Genomic DNA, 13966 nt, shown 5'->3' on the forward strand with positions numbered 1-13966 from the left:
TTTGCTGTCACCGGGTAAATGGGGCAGAAAGCTCCCGCCTCCCCCGAGCGCCCCCGCGGCTGCCGCTCCTCACCCCGGGACCTCTGTGACAACGCGGGGACAGTGTCGCGGAGGTGGGGTCCCCACCTGTGCGGGGAGGGGGGTGCAGGACCCAGCCGCGCTGCCTCAGTTTCCCCGGACACGGGGGGGTCCCCGCAGCCCCCTCGGTCCCGTCAGCTCCGCGGGGCCGTGACAGGCTCGGCCCGGGGGGGCTGCGGGGCCGCCCCCGGCGCCGCCCGGCCCGGGCCTCCCGCGCGTGTCCCCGCGGCCCGGCGGTGTCACCGCGCGGCCACGCCACGGGGGACAGCGCCACCAGCCGCGCCGCTGGCCGGGGTGACAACCGGGGCAGGAGCGGGGAGCGCGTCCCCTCCGGCCGGGGCTGGCACCCTCCCGTGTCGCCTCCAGCCGGGCTGGTGGCGCCCCACGGTGTCCCCACGGGCCGTGTCCCCTCCGCCCCACCGGCCGTGGATGCGGCTGCAGCTGGGTGGGGCCAGCCCGGTGTTTTTGGGGACCCCCTTGTGCCACCTGTCCCCATCCCGGCACCCCCACGGTGGCCTTGGTGGCCCCCGCCCGGCGGGCACGTCCCCGCCGCGTCCCTCCGTGCCTCAGTTTCTCGCAGATTGCTCCTTAATGGGAAATCCATACCGGATTAATGTCCCCGCGCGGGGGGCTGCAAAGGCCACCTCATCCGTCCTGGGGGTGGTGACAGCGGTCGATGGCGCTGGCGGGGCTGCGGTGGCACGGCTGCAGTGGCGGCTTCGTGCCCAGTCTGGGGAAACTGAGGCAGCCGTGGCTGTGGGTGTCTGTCCCCTCCACTGTCCCCCATGGGTGGCTTGTGCCAGGGCCGTGGGTCGTGTCCCACGTGCCATGTTTGTGTCCCTGCGTGTGGCTGATGTCCCTGTGTCCCACTGTCACACCCCGAGGCTGTCTCAGGGCAGGTTTGTGTGCCACGGCTGCGTGTGACATCCGTGTCCTGTGTCCTCGAGCCACGGCTGCCTGTGACATCCGTGTCCATTCCCTGTCCCCGTGCACCCCACGTTGTGTGTCACATCCATGTCCCTGTGCCTGCCTGTCACATCTGTCATGTGCCAGATGTGTCCTGGCTGCCTCACCTGAGTGCCGTGGTGACATGTCACACCTGTGCCCACGTCCCGTGCCCATCTGGCATTGCCATGCCCGTGTCCTGTGGCCACATGCGTGTCCCGTGTCCGTGTGTCCCCCCCGTGTCCGTGTGTCCCCCGTGTGTCCCCCCCGTGTCCCCACGCTCTCCTCCGCAGCCGCTCCGTGCCCCAGGCTGGGGGGCTGTGCTGGGGACAGTGACAAGGAGCTGGCACGTGTCCCCCGGCCGTGGCGGGGGGGCCGCAGGTCCTGCGTGCCCGTGGGTTTGTCACGCGTGAGGGAGGAGCCTCCAGCCCCCCCAGGGCTATAAAACCCGGGCCGTGCCGGAGCCGCCGTGTCCCCGGCACTGTCACCCCACGGCCAGGCCCTCCCCGCCACCTCTGCCATCGTGAGTGCGGGACGGGCGGGGGTCCCGGGGGCCCCGAGGGGGGGTCGGGACCCCGGGAGGGACAATCACCCCGGGGACCTGCGGGGTCCCTGCAGGGAGGGGTCCCTTGGGGGGCACGTGGGTCTCTGGGGTCCTTTGGGGTGGGACAGCTCCCTTGGGGACACTGAGGGGGGCTCTGGAAGGGAGATGTCCCCGTGGGATATGGGGGGGGGTCCCGCGGGTGAAGCTGTCCCTTGAGTGGGGCTGGGGTCCCGCGTGGGGTTGAAACAAACTCTTGGGGAGCTGGGGGCGTTTGAGGGAGTGCTGCTCCCACAGGGAACGGGGCCCCGGGGTTTGGGGGGGCAGAGCTGGGTTGGGGGTCCCGAGGGTGGTGGGAGCACCCGGGGGTGCCCCACGCGCAGCCACGGCCGCCCCTCGCCCCCGTCCCCCGCAGATGGTGACATCCCCGCGCGCGCTGGTGGCCCTGTCCCTGTGTGCCCTGCTGTGCCTGGCGGCCGCGTACCCCCCGAAACCCGAGAGCCCCGGTGAGGACGCGTCCCCCGAGGAGATGGCGCGGTACTTCTCGGCCCTCCGCCACTACATCAACCTGGTCACACGGCAGAGGTGAGCGCCGGTGTCACCGCGTCCCCTCGGCACCGCGACCCTGTCCCCGTGCGCGCCCCCGCGGGGTCCCCGCAGCTCACGCGCGTGCCCGTGTCCCGCAGGTACGGGAAACGCGCCAGCCCCGCCGCCGCGGTGCCGGAGCTGCTCCTGGGGGCCGGCAGTGACAGGTCACGGTCAGTGTCGCTGTCGCCGTCCCCTCCCGTGGCCCCGCGGGCAGGGACAGGGACCGGGGTGGGGGTCCCGGGGCTGTTCGGGGCCCCGGGGGGGGTCGGGGGTCCCCCTTTGCTCACACCAGCTCTTCCACAGGTACGATGACGACTCCTCGTGGTGACCGCCCCGCCCAGCCCCCCGTGTCCCCAAAATCCTCCCCACCTCTCCAGGTCCCCCCAGGGGACCCAGGGCCAGCGCGGGACCCCCCGCTGGAGGGCCGGGGACCCCCAGACTCGGCCCGGGGGCGCCCCCCACCCCGTCCCCTCCCCATCGCTGTCGGGGGTCCCGCGTGGCCCCGCAGTGACAATAAAGAGCAGGACCGTGGGCACGGCCGGGTCCGCGCCGTGTGCGGGGCTCGGGGGGCTCGGGGGGCTCGGGGGGCTCGGGGGGACGGGGAGGGGGCGGCTGGGGAGGGAGGGGTGGGAGGGACAGGGGACAGGAGCGAGGGGGCGCAGGGAGGGGGCGCAGGGAGGGGGTCAGGGGGGTGGAGGGTGAAAGGAGGGGAGTGCAGTGGAGGGGATGGGGATTTTGGAGGAGGGGGTGCGTGGGGAAGGGTGGGAGGGGGTGAGCTGGGGGCTGGGGCACCCTGGGGTGCCCGGGGTGGGGGGTGAGGGGGGTGCTGGTGAATGTGGGGTGCTGGGGGGGCTGTGATGGGGCTGGAGCAGGGGCTGGACACTCGCGGGGGGTTGGGGTGGGGGTCCTGGGCGTGGGGGGCGCTGGCGGGGGGCACTGACACCATCGGGCCCCCCCGTGTGAGGACTGTGCCAGGGCTGGGGTCCCGTGTCCCTCTGCCCCCCACGTGGCCGCGGGGGGACCCTGGGGACAGTCCTGTCCCCACGGCCGCAGTGGTGGTGGCTGTGGCCCCCCCGTCCCTCACCCCAACACTGCCCCAGATCCCCCCAGGTCCCTCTGTCTGCCCCTCCACTGTCCCCTGTCCCCCTCCCCACCCCTCTGTCCACTCCTGCCACCCCCTGGCTGTGCCCCTGTCCCCCCTCTGTCCCCGCAGCTGTCCCTCTGTCCCTCCGTGGGGCCGGACACCCGTGTCCTGTCCCCCCGGAGCCCCCTCGGCGCGGGGTCAAACATTAACCAGGGGCCAGCTGTCCTTGTCCCCCTCGCTGTCCCTGTCCCCCCGCTGTCCCTGTCCCCCCCGCCCGGGTGGGCACCTGGCCGCAGGTGCGGCGTGGCCGAGTGACATCAGCGGGGCACAGGGGATATAAGGGTGACACAGCCCGGGGGTGGCAGCAGCGGCACCGAGCACCCGGCGTGTCCGGCAGTGTCCCCTCGTCCCGCCGTGTCCCCGCGCCCCTGCCCGAGGAGGAAGGTGAGGGGGGATGGGGGGCTGAGGGCAGCGTGGGCAGGTGTGCAACACCTGGTGGGCAGAGATGGGTGTGTGACAGACGGGTGTGACAGACGGGTGTGACAGACGGGTGTGCAGGGCACTGGGGCCTGACTGTGTGTGTGACACACGTGTGCAACTGTCCGTGGGAGGCTGAAGGTGTACAGGAGTGGGACACGGGGTGTGCACGTGGGAGTGTGCAGATGTGCCCAGGTGTGCCCAGGTGTTCCCAGGTGTTCCCAGGTGTGCCCAGGTGTTCCCAGGTGTTCCCAGGTGTTCCCAGGTGTGCTCAGGTGTGTGCTCAGGTGTGCTCAGGTGTGCTCAGGTGTGCTCAGGTGTGTGTTCAGGTGTTCCCAGGTGTTCCCAGGTGTTCCCAGGTGTTCCCAGGTGTGCTCAGGTGTGTGTTCAGGTGTGCTCAGGTGTGTACAGATGTGCTCAGATGTGTGCTCAGGTGTTCCCAGGTGTGTTCAGGTGTGCTCAGGTGTGTGCTCAGGTGTGCTCAGGTGTTCCCAGGTGTGCTCAGGTGTGCGCGCTCTGCGGGTGCCGTGCACACCCGCCTGAGTGCGAGCGCTCCCTGTGCTGTCCCGTGCCGCTGTCGCTGTCGCTGTCGCAGCCATGTCGCCGCTGCTGCTGGTGGCGTGCGCGGCGCTGGCGCTGCTCCCGCTGCGGCCCCGCGCGGCCCCGGCGCGGCCCGAGTACCCCGGGGACGACGCGCCCGTGGAGGACCTGCTGCGCTTCTACAACGACCTGCAGCAGTACCTGAACGTGGTCACCCGCCCGCGGTGAGCAGCGCCCGCGCCCGGCCGCCTCCCGGTGTGCTCCCTGTCGCGACACGCCCCCTATCGCGACATGCTCCCCGTCCGCGACACTCTCCCTACCGTGACACGCTGCCCGTGGTGATGAGCTCCCCATTCCAGTCTGGTCCCATCGTGATGCGCTTCCCTTCGCCACAGGCGTCCCACCTCAGAGCACCCCCTGTCACGACCCGATCCCTGTCACACTCCCTGTCACGACCCGCTCCCTGTCACACCCCCTGTCGGGACCCCTCCCTGTCACGACATGCTCCCTTATCTGGTGCTCCCCATCACGACCCGCTCCCAGTCGGGACCCCCTCCCTGTCGGGACATGCTCCCTGTCGGGACCCCCTCCCTGTCGGGACATGCTCCCTGTCGGGACACCCTCCCCGTCTGTCCCCCGGTGCCGCCCCTGACGCGCCCCCGTTGCAGGTACGGGAAGCGGGCGTGGGGGCGAGCGCTGGGCGAGGAGCCCCCCCTGGGCGCCCCGGGGTGCTGAGCCCAGGTAAGGCCGGGGGGGGCGGCAGGAGCCCCCCAGGGCTGCCCCGGCCCCAGAGCCCCCAGCGGGGACAGCCCGGGGGGGAGGGGGGCCCGGGCGGGGCAGGGGCTGGGGGAGCTCAGGGGGAGACCCTGGGGAGGGGGGGACACGGGACTGGGGGGATCCGGGGGGTCTCTGTGGGGAAGGGGACACGGGACTGGGGGGATCCGGGGGGTCTCTGTGGGGAAGGGGACACGGGACTGGGGGGATCCGGGGGGTCTCTGTGGGGAAGGGGACACGGGACTGGGGGGATCCGGGGGGTCTCTGTGGGTGCCGGGGGTGGACACGGGACTGGGGGGATCCGGGGGTCTCTGTGGGGAGGGGGGGACACGGAGGTGGGGGGATCCGGGGGTCTCTGTGGGTGCCGGGGGGGGACACGGGACAGGAGATCCGGGGGTCTCTGTGGGGAAGGGGACACGGGACTGGGGGGCCCCGGGGGTCTCTGTGGGGAAGGGGACACGGCGCTGGGGGCCCTGTGTGAGCCCCCCCTTTTGTTTCAGGGCCACCGCCGGGGCCGAGTGGGTGAAGAGGCCCCGGAGGTGCCGCCCCCCGCCCCCGCTGCGCCCCCGGCCCCCCCCGAGCCGCCCCCGCGGGGCCGGGACAGCCCCCGGCAATAAAAACCCCCTGCAGCCACCGCCTGTCCTGCGTCTGCTGCCCGGGACACCGGGGACACCGGGGACACAGGGGACACCGGGCGGGGGGCAGCGGGAGCGCTGGGGACACCGCGGGTGTCACAGACACTGAGCCTGGGGACCGCGGGGGCGCTGGGGACAGAGGGGGTGCCGGGGACACAGGACACTGGGACTGGGGACACTGGGACCACTGGGGCACAGAGGGTGTTGGGGACACCGAGCGGCTCTGCTGGGTACGCTGGGGGCTCTGGGGACACTGGGGGCTCTGGGGACACCGAGCGGCTGTGCTGGGGACACTGGGGGTGCTGGCCATGTGGACACGCCTCCGCGGCCGTCCCTGTCGCTGTCGCTGTCCCCGTCCGGTCGGTGCCAGTCGCGCGTGTCCCGCAGCTCCGCGCGATGCCCGCGGCCGCCCCCGCCTCGCTCACGGGTGAGTGCGCGCCGGGCGGCGCGGGCACGCGCACACGCGCGGGCACACGCACGTGCAAACAGTCCCCTTGCACGCGCGAGGGGCAGGGGACCACAGGGTGCGCGTGCGCGCGTCGGGCACGCGCGTGTGCGCGGGGAGCAGCCGGGTCTTGCACACGCGTGTGCAAAAGGGGGGGATCGCTCCTGCGGGGGTGGGCACACGAGTGCGCGCGTTCGTGCGTGTGCGCGGGTGCGCGTGCAACGCGCGGCGCGGCCCCTTTAAATCCGCGCTCCCGCCCCCCTCCCACCGCCCCCTTAAAGGGGCCGAGCCCCCGCCGGCCCCCTCCCCACGCCGCGGGACGCCGGGGGGTCCCACCCGCGAGCGGGGTGGGTGTGCAAGCACGGGCGTGCAAGCGCGGGTGAGCGGGCACGGGGCGGGGGGAGCGCGCGGGAGGGGCGGGGAACGCGCCCGGGGGTCTGCACGCCAGCGGGGGCGCGCGTGGGGGCGCGCGTGTCAGCGAGGGCGCGCACACGCGTGTGCGCTGTGCGGGTGCGCGGCGGTGCCGGGGTGGGGGTGCGTGGGTCCGAACACGCGCGTGAGCGCGCTCAGGGGGTTCGCACGCGTGGGTGCGCGTGCACACGAGGGAGGCGCGCGTGCATGAGCCGCGCTCGCGCGTGTGAGCTCACGCCGCTCCCCCCGGCCCCCCCTTCGCCCCCTCCCCGCCGCTGGGTGTGCGAAGCGGCCGGAGCGCGCCCGGTGCACACGCGTGTGCAAGGCGGGGGGCGCGGGGCCGGTGGGGGCCCCACGGGGGGGCGGCGGTACCCGGATCTGGGGCGGGGGAGCGCGGCCCCGCTGCCATGAACCGCCCCGGCCCGGGGGTCCCGGGGTCCGCCCGCGCCCCCCCGGCACCCCCAGGTACTGGGGGGGGGGGCTGGGAGGGGCCGGGGTCGCTGCCGCGGGGGGGGCGATGGCGCTCGGGGGGCGCGGGCGGGGGATGCGGTGGGGAATGAGCCGGGGGAGGGAGATGGGGTTGGGGGGTTCGGGTGATGCTGGGACCCCCCTCGGTGGGGTGGGGGCCTGATGGGTGCCCCCCCCCGCCCCCCCGGCCGCATCGCCATCGTCCCCCGCCATTGCAGCGCAGCCGCGGCGCCGCTCCCGCCCCCGCGGCCCCGGATGCGGCCCCCCCCAATCGCATCGCCCCCCCCGATCTGATCGGACCCCGCATCGCTCCCCCCGCACCCCTCCCCCTTCCATCGCCCCCCCCCCGCACCCCTCCCCCTTCCATCGCCCCCCCGCATCACCCCCCCGCAGCCCCTCCCGTTCCGCTGTGCCCCGGGGGGTTTCACTCCGCGGTGACAATCCGGGGTGGGGCCATCCCCTTGTCCCTCCGCCTGAACGAGGAGGGGACATCTCCGTGTTCCCCAAGGACCCCGGCACCTGTCCCTGCAATGGGGGGCCCAGGCGTGACAGCGACAGGAGGGGGGACACGGCACCCCCCCGCCGGCACTGTCACCCACGCTGCTGCTCCTCCCCCCTCTCCGTGTCCCCCCCGTGTCCCTGTGCCTGTCCCCCCCCGTGTCCCCCCCCAGCCATGCAGCAGGTCCTGGATAACCTGATGGGGCTCCCGGGCTCCCCGGGGGTGCCCGACCTCGACCTCATCTTCCTCCGCGGCATCATGGAGAGCCCCATCGTGCGCTCCCTGGCCAAGGTAGGGTAGGGTCACCCCCCCGGGTGACCCCCGCGCGGGGAGGTCCCGGTGTTTCTGTGTCACCTCCTGGGGGGTCCCTGTTCCCTGCGCGCGGGTGTCCCTGACCCCCCCAGCACCCCCAGATCCCTCATTCCCTCTGTCCCTGGGGGTCCCCGAACTCGCTGTCCCTGGGGGTCCCTAACAGCTCTGGTGTCCCCAACCCCCGAGCCCCCGGGTCCCTCATCCCCTCGGCTCCTCCCAGTGTCCCTGACGCCCCCTTCGCTCCCAGGGGTCCCTCGTGCCCCCCTGCCCCCGGGGGTCTCTAACCCCCCCCAGGGGTCCCTGACACCCTGTCCCACCGCGGGGCCCCTGACCCCCTCCACCGCTGGGGGTCCCAAATCGCTCTGGGGACCCCAAACCCCCCCTGCACTTGGGGGGTCCCTGCCCTCACCCGGCGGTCCCCGGGGTCCCCGCGGTGTCCCCAGGCGCACGAGCGGCTGGAGGAGCGCAAGCTGGAGGCGGTGCGCGGGGACAACCTGGCGCTGGTGCAGGAGATCCTGCGGGACATCGGGCGCCCGGCGCGGCCCGACCTGCAGGCGGCGGCGGCGGAGCTGGCGCGGATCCTGCGGGAGCCGCACTTCCAGGTGTGCGGGACAGCGGCGGGACCCTCTGCCCCTGCCCGGGGGCGCGACCCCCGCGTGTGCCAGGCGGAGACCACCCGCGTGTGCCCGGTGTGCGGGGCCACCCGCGTGTGCCCCGTGTGCGGGGCACGGGGGTGACCCGCGCCCCCCGTGTGCCCCAGTCGCTGCTCGAGACCCACGACTCGGTGGCTGCCAAGAGCTACGACCCCCCCCCGAGCAGCCCCGGGCCGGAGGCGTCGCTGGGGTCGCAGCCGGTGCCCCCCGACGCCGTGCGCATGGTGGGCATCCGCAAGGCGGCCGGGGAGAACCTGGTGAGCCCGGCCGGGGGGCGGGGGGCGCTGCGGGGGGACATTTCGGGGTGCTGGGAGGTTTTGGGGTGCTGCTGGGGCACTGCAGGGAGCTGGGGACATCGGCAGCGTTATGGGGGTACCGTGGGGTGAGGAAGGGTTTTGGGGTGCTGGGAGCATTGCGAGGTGCTTGCAGCTTTTTTAGGGTGACCAGGAGCATTTTGGGGTGCCGGGGTCATGGCGGGGTGCGTGCCGGGTGCCGCGGGTGTCCCCGGCGGGCGCTGAGCGGGGCTGTACCCTCAGGGGGTGACGTTCCGGGTGGAGCGGGGGGAGCTGGTGATCGCCCGCATCCTGCACGGGGGGATGGTGGCGCAGCAGGGGCTGCTGCACGTGGGGGACGTGATCCGCGAGGTGAACGGGCGCGAGGTGGGCAGCGACCCCCGCGCGCTGCAGGACATCCTGCGCCACGCCAGCGGCAGCGTCGTGCTCAAGATCCTGCCCAGCTACCAGGAGCCGCACCCGCCCCGCCAGGTACGGCCCCGCACCCCGGCCCGCATCCCACCTGCATCCCACCTGCATTCCACCTGCAGCCCAACCCTGCATCCCAACCCTGCATCCCAACCCTGCATCCCAACCCTGCACCCCAGTCCTGCTGCCCACCTGCATCCCAGTCCTGCATCCCACCTGCATCCCGCACCTGCCACTCTGCCCACAGCTCCCCCTGCCCGGTGTCCCCATCCCCGTGCTGTCCCCTGAGCCCCTCGCCCGTCTGTCCCCGTGTCCGTGCCCCTTGGCTGGCAGGACCCCCGTGTCCCCCCCCGTGTCCCCCCTCGTGTCCCCTCCCGTGTCCCCGCCGTGTCCCCCTCTGCCGGGCACTGGCGGTCCCTGCCCTGTCCCTGTCCCCACACAGGACCTGGTGCCGGCTGGCAAAGGGTGCCCTGCGCTGTCCCTCCCCACCCCGTGCCAGCCACCCCCGTCTCCGAGGGGACAAAGCGGCGCTGTCGCTGTCCCCTCCCGGGCTGTCCCCTCCCGGGCTGTCCCCGCCAGGGCTGCCCCGTGTGCCACACGGGCGTGTGCCCTGCCCGTGCCCATGTGCGCCATCGCGGGCGCGGCGCTGGCGGCGCTGGCGGCGCTGGGGACGCTGCTGTGCCTGTCGCTGGCGCTGGGGCTGTGCCTGGGGGTGGCCGTGGTGGTGGCCTGGGGCGCGGTGGCCGCGGCCGGGGCCCTGTGCGTGTGCGCGGGCGCCGTGCGGGGCTGGCTGCGGGGGGCGCGGGGGGCTCCTAGCGGGACACGCGGGTGACGCGGGCCCCGCTGGGGACACTGAGGCACGGAGGGGGCGCCCCGGGCGGGCGGGGGTCTCCCCCGCTGACCCCGCCCCGTCCCCAGGTGTTTGTCAAGTGTCACTTCGACTACGACCCGGCCACCGACAGCCTCATCCCCTGCAAGGAGGCCGGGCTCAAGTTCATGGCCGGGGACCTGCTGCAGATCGTCAACCAGGATGACCCCAACTGGTGGCAGGTCAGGGGGGCCCGCAGGGGTAGCGGGGGGGTTGTGGCTCCTTGACTCCGTCCTGGGCCGTGGAGGGAGAGGGGCTGGGAGGTTCTGGGGGAGATCGAGGGGTCCCTGTGGGCTTGGGGTGTGCCTGAGGGAATTCCTCTGAAGTGGGGGGGAGATCCCTGGAGCTGGGGGGGTGTCCCTGGAGCTGGGGGGGTCCCTAGAGCTGGGGGGGTCCCTGGGGCTGGGGGGGCTACCTGGGAATTGGGGGAATCCCTGGAGCAGGGGAGGGTCCCTGTGTGGAAGGGAGGTCCCTGGGAATTCGGGGATTTCCCGGAGCTCGGGATGTGTGTCCCTGTGGGGATTTGGGGGATCCCTGCAGCTGAGGGGTTCCTGGAAACTGGGAGAGTCCCTGGAACTGGGGAGGTTCCCTGTGGAACCTGGGGGGGTTCCCCGGAGCTGGGGTCATTCCCTGTGGGCTCGGAGGGGTCTCTGGAGCCCGGGGGGGTCCCCGTGGGGCTGGGGGGTCCCCATGGGTGGCTCTGTGTCCCCAGGCGTGCCACGTGGAGGGCGGCAGCGCGGGGCTGGTGCCCAGCCAGCTGCTGGAGGAGAAGCGCAAGGCCTTCGTCAAGCGGGACGGGGAGGTGGCGCCCGCCTCGGGTACGGGGACACGGCCCGGCCGCGGGGAGGAAGGGCCACCTCTGGAGGGGGAGTGGGGCGGGTCCCCTGCGTCCTGTGACAATGTCCCTGTCACCTCAGGGTCCTGTCCCCATGGCACTGTCCCGCAGGGAGTCCCCGATCCTCAGGGTGGTGTCCCCATGGCACTGCCCCTGCGGAAGGTCCCAGCTCCCGCACCCCTGTTCCCTGTCCCTGTCCCTGTCCCTGTCCCTGTCCCTGTCCCTGTCCCTGTCCCCAGCTCAGCCCCTCGCCCTTGCAGGGGCCCTGTGCGGCAGCCTCAGCGGGAAGAGGAAGAAGAGGATGATGTACCTGACCACCAAGAACGCGGGTGAGTGTCCGGGCCCTCCCCGGGGAGGGGCGGTGGCACCCGCGGGGACAGGCGGCCCCGGGGTCCCCAGGGACGGGTGACAGCCCTGTCCCCGCCCAGAGTTCGACCGGCACGAGCTGCTGATCTACGAGGAGGTGGCGCGGATGCCGCCGTTCCGCCGGAAAACGCTGGTGCTGATCGGGGCTCAGGGCGTGGGGCGCCGCAGCCTCAAGAACAAACTGATCATGTCCGACCAGGCGCGCTACGGCACCACCATCCCCTGTGAGTGTCCCTGTCCCTGGCGGCGCCATCCCTGTCCCCCGCGGCCACCCCTGTGCCCCATCACTGTCCCTGTCCCCTGCGGCCACCCCTGTGCTCCGTCACCGGCCCTGTCCCCCGCGGCCACCCCTGTGCTCCGTCGCCGTCCCTGTCCCCTGTGCTCATCCGCCGCCAGCGCCGCTGTCGCTGCCAGCGTCCCTGTCCTCTCCAGCGTTCCCGTCCCTGCGGCCATCCCTGTCCCCTGCCAGTGTCCCTTGTCCCCGCCCCGCTGACATCGCTGTCCCTTGTGATCGTCCCTGTCCCCTGCCAGTGTCCCTGTCCCCGCCTCGCTGACATCTCCCCATCCTCTGCCAGCCTCCCTGTCCCCTGCCAGCCTCCCTGTCCCTTGTGATCGTCCCTGTCCCCTGCCAGCATCCCTGTCCCGGCCCCGCTGGCATCCCTGTCCCCTGCCAGCCCTCCCTGTCCCCTGCCAGCGTCCCTGTCCCCTGCCAGCCCTCCCTGTCCCCTGCCAGCCTCCCTGTTCCCGCCCCACTGACATCCCTGTCCCCTGTGACCGTGCGGGTCCCCCGCGGTCGCTCCGGGCCGGGCCGCGGGGACGGGCGGGGGTCACTCGGGTCCCCCCCGGGGCAGACACGTCGCGGAAGCCGAAGGAGAGCGAGCGGGACGGGCAGGGCTATCGCTTCGTGTCGCGGGGCGAGATGGAGGCCGACATCAAGGCGGGGCGGTACCTGGAGCACGGCGAGTACGAGGGGAACCTGTACGGCACCAGGATCGACTCCATCCGCGCCGTGCTGCAGGCGGGCAAGATGTGCGTGCTGGACGTCAACCCGCAGGTGGGGACACGGCGGGGACACGGGGGGGACACACGGGGACACCCCAGAGCCCCCCGGGCCGCGCTGAGCTCTGCGCGCCCCCGCCCAGGCCGTGAAGGTGCTGAGGACGGCGGAGTTCGTGCCCTACGTGGTGTTCATCGAGGCCCCCGGGCCCGAGAGGCTGCGAGCCATGAACCGGGCGGCGCTGGAGAGCGGCGTGGCCACCAAACAGCTCACGGTGGGGGTCCGGGGGTCCGGGGGGGCCGGGGAAACTGAGGCAGGTTTGGGGAGGGGACACGGGTCGCAGTGGGTGTCCCCCATTGTCTCTGGGGGTGACAGGGACACTGAGGCAGGTTTGGGGAGGGGACACAGCTCACAGTGGGTGTCCCCCATTGCCCCTGGGGGTGACAGGGAAACTGAGGCAGGTTTGGGGAGGGGACACAGCTCACAGTGGGTGTCCCTCATTGCCCCTGGGGGTGACGGGGAAACTGAGGCAGGTTTGGGGAGGGCACACAGCTCACAGCGGGTGTCCCCCATTGCCCCTGGGGGTGACGGGGACACTGAGGCAGGCTCTGGGGGGCAGGAGGCGGACGCCCAGCGCACGGTGGAGGAGAGCAGCCGCATCCAGCGCGGCTACGGGCACTACTTCGACCTGAGCCTGACCAACGACGACCTGGAGCGCACCTTCGGGCGCCTGCGGGAGGCCATGGACCTCCTGCGCGTGCAGCCCCAGTGGGTCCCCGTCACCTGGGTCTACTAGGGACCCCCAGCCCTCCCCTCAACGCCCCCAGCCCATCCGGGAGCGCTGGGGGGGCCGAGGGGGTCGGGTCTCTCGGGTGCGATGAGCCCGCCGTGCTCAGACCCACGGGGGGCGGGGGAGCCCCTCTGCAGAGCCCCCCGACCCCTCTGTGCCCCCTCCACTGCCCCAAATCTGGGGAGGGGCAGGGGCAGCCCGTGGGGGGCGCAGCCCCCACAAAGCTCAGTCACTGCCAGATCCTGGGGAAGCCCCCCCGATCCATGTGGGGACCCCCAGGATTGGGGATGGGGGTGCGGGGTTTGGGGGTCACCCCCAGAAGCTGCCGTGGCCCCGGGTGTCCCCCATGTCCCCCAGGCCACAACCCTCCCCCGGGGACCCCCTTCTCCCCTACCGGGGTGGGGGTCCCTCACTGTCCCCCGTGTCCCCTGTCACCCCTTCCCAGGTAGCAATAACCCCTCCCTGTGCCCTGTAATTAACCCCTAATTAACCCTTAACTGACCTTGTAATTAACCGTCTAATTAACCCCGTGGGGGGCTGTGGCTGGGGACTCGCTGGGGGGGTCTGGGGTGGGGACAGGGGTGTCCCCAAGGGACAGGGACACGGGGGGTGCGGGGTGTGCCCCTCCTGCCCCGGGCCCACCCCCCGAGCCCCCCCAGTCCCTGCCGCCATTTCCTCCTTTTGGTACTTCGCTGTGAATTTTATTAAAGGAGAGAAAAACGGGTTTGTCCCTTGTGGTGAACGCGGGGAGGGGGTTGGGGGCTGGTGTCACCTGTGTCACCTGTGTCACACCTGCTGCCTCGCCCCCGGCCCTGTCCCACCCGGTGCTGATGGGTTTTTGCCTGCAGACCGGTTTGGGGCTGGGGGGGTGCTGGGGGCGTGCGGGTGAGTGTGTCACACGCGTGTCACACGCGTGTCACCTTGCACACGTGCCGGGGCCCTTCCTCGGTGCTGCCGGG

At 72.8% G+C, this 13966-nt stretch overlaps 2 protein-coding genes across 5 annotated transcripts; both read left to right on the top strand.

Moving 5' to 3' along the window:
- The first annotated feature begins 1883 nt into the window (after positions 1-1883).
- On the top strand, positions 1884-2606 carry LOC134553705 (peptide YY-like). The gene is made up of 3 exons (XM_063403726.1): positions 1884-2149; positions 2251-2322; positions 2456-2606. The coding sequence occupies exons 1-3, from the start codon at positions 1980-1982 to the stop codon at positions 2478-2480; spliced, it is 267 nt and encodes an 88-aa protein (XP_063259796.1). The 5' UTR covers positions 1884-1979; the 3' UTR covers positions 2481-2606.
- A 3799-nt stretch (positions 2607-6405) lies between these two features.
- MPP2 (MAGUK p55 scaffold protein 2) lies at positions 6406-13555 on the top strand. Of its 4 annotated transcripts, none has more exons than XM_063403709.1 (12): positions 6406-6486; positions 7658-7776; positions 8241-8399; positions 8558-8707; positions 8987-9214; positions 10070-10201; positions 10732-10837; positions 11115-11183; positions 11283-11444; positions 12072-12274; positions 12363-12491; positions 12837-13555. In XM_063403709.1, the coding sequence occupies exons 2-12, from the start codon at positions 7660-7662 to the stop codon at positions 13011-13013; spliced, it is 1632 nt and encodes a 543-aa protein (XP_063259779.1). In that variant the 5' UTR covers positions 6406-6486; positions 7658-7659; the 3' UTR covers positions 13014-13555. The 4 variants fall into 4 exon arrangements, with proteins under 4 accessions (XP_063259779.1, XP_063259780.1, XP_063259777.1 ...); XM_063403710.1 differs by having other exon boundaries at positions 6413-6454; XM_063403707.1 differs by lacking the exon at positions 6406-6486 and adding an exon at positions 6860-6983.
- The last annotated feature ends 411 nt before the right edge of the window (positions 13556-13966 follow it).

Source organism: Prinia subflava, chromosome 8 (assembly GCF_021018805.1).
Source record: "Prinia subflava isolate CZ2003 ecotype Zambia chromosome 8, Cam_Psub_1.2, whole genome shotgun sequence".
Lineage (NCBI taxonomy): Eukaryota > Metazoa > Chordata > Aves > Passeriformes > Cisticolidae > Prinia > Prinia subflava.

Bases quoted from the DNA above. Each gene is read 5' to 3' on its own strand.
- LOC134553705 (XM_063403726.1), top strand. From the start codon at position 1,980: ATGGTGACATCCCCGCGCGCGCTGGTGGCCCTGTCCCTGTGTGCCCTG. The intron at 2,150-2,250 runs GTGAGCGCCGGT...CGTGTCCCGCAG, and splicing joins AACCTGGTCACACGGCAGAG to GTACGGGAAACGCGCCAGCC. The intron at 2,323-2,455 runs GTCAGTGTCGCT...GCTCTTCCACAG, and splicing joins GCCGGCAGTGACAGGTCACG to GTACGATGACGACTCCTCGT.
- MPP2 (XM_063403707.1), top strand. From the start codon at position 6,926: ATGAACCGCCCCGGCCCGGGGGTCCCGGGGTCCGCCCGCGCCCCCCCG. The intron at 11,184-11,282 runs GTGAGTGTCCGG...GTCCCCGCCCAG, and splicing joins CCTGACCACCAAGAACGCGG to AGTTCGACCGGCACGAGCTG. The intron at 12,275-12,362 runs GTGGGGACACGG...GCCCCCGCCCAG, and splicing joins TGCTGGACGTCAACCCGCAG to GCCGTGAAGGTGCTGAGGAC.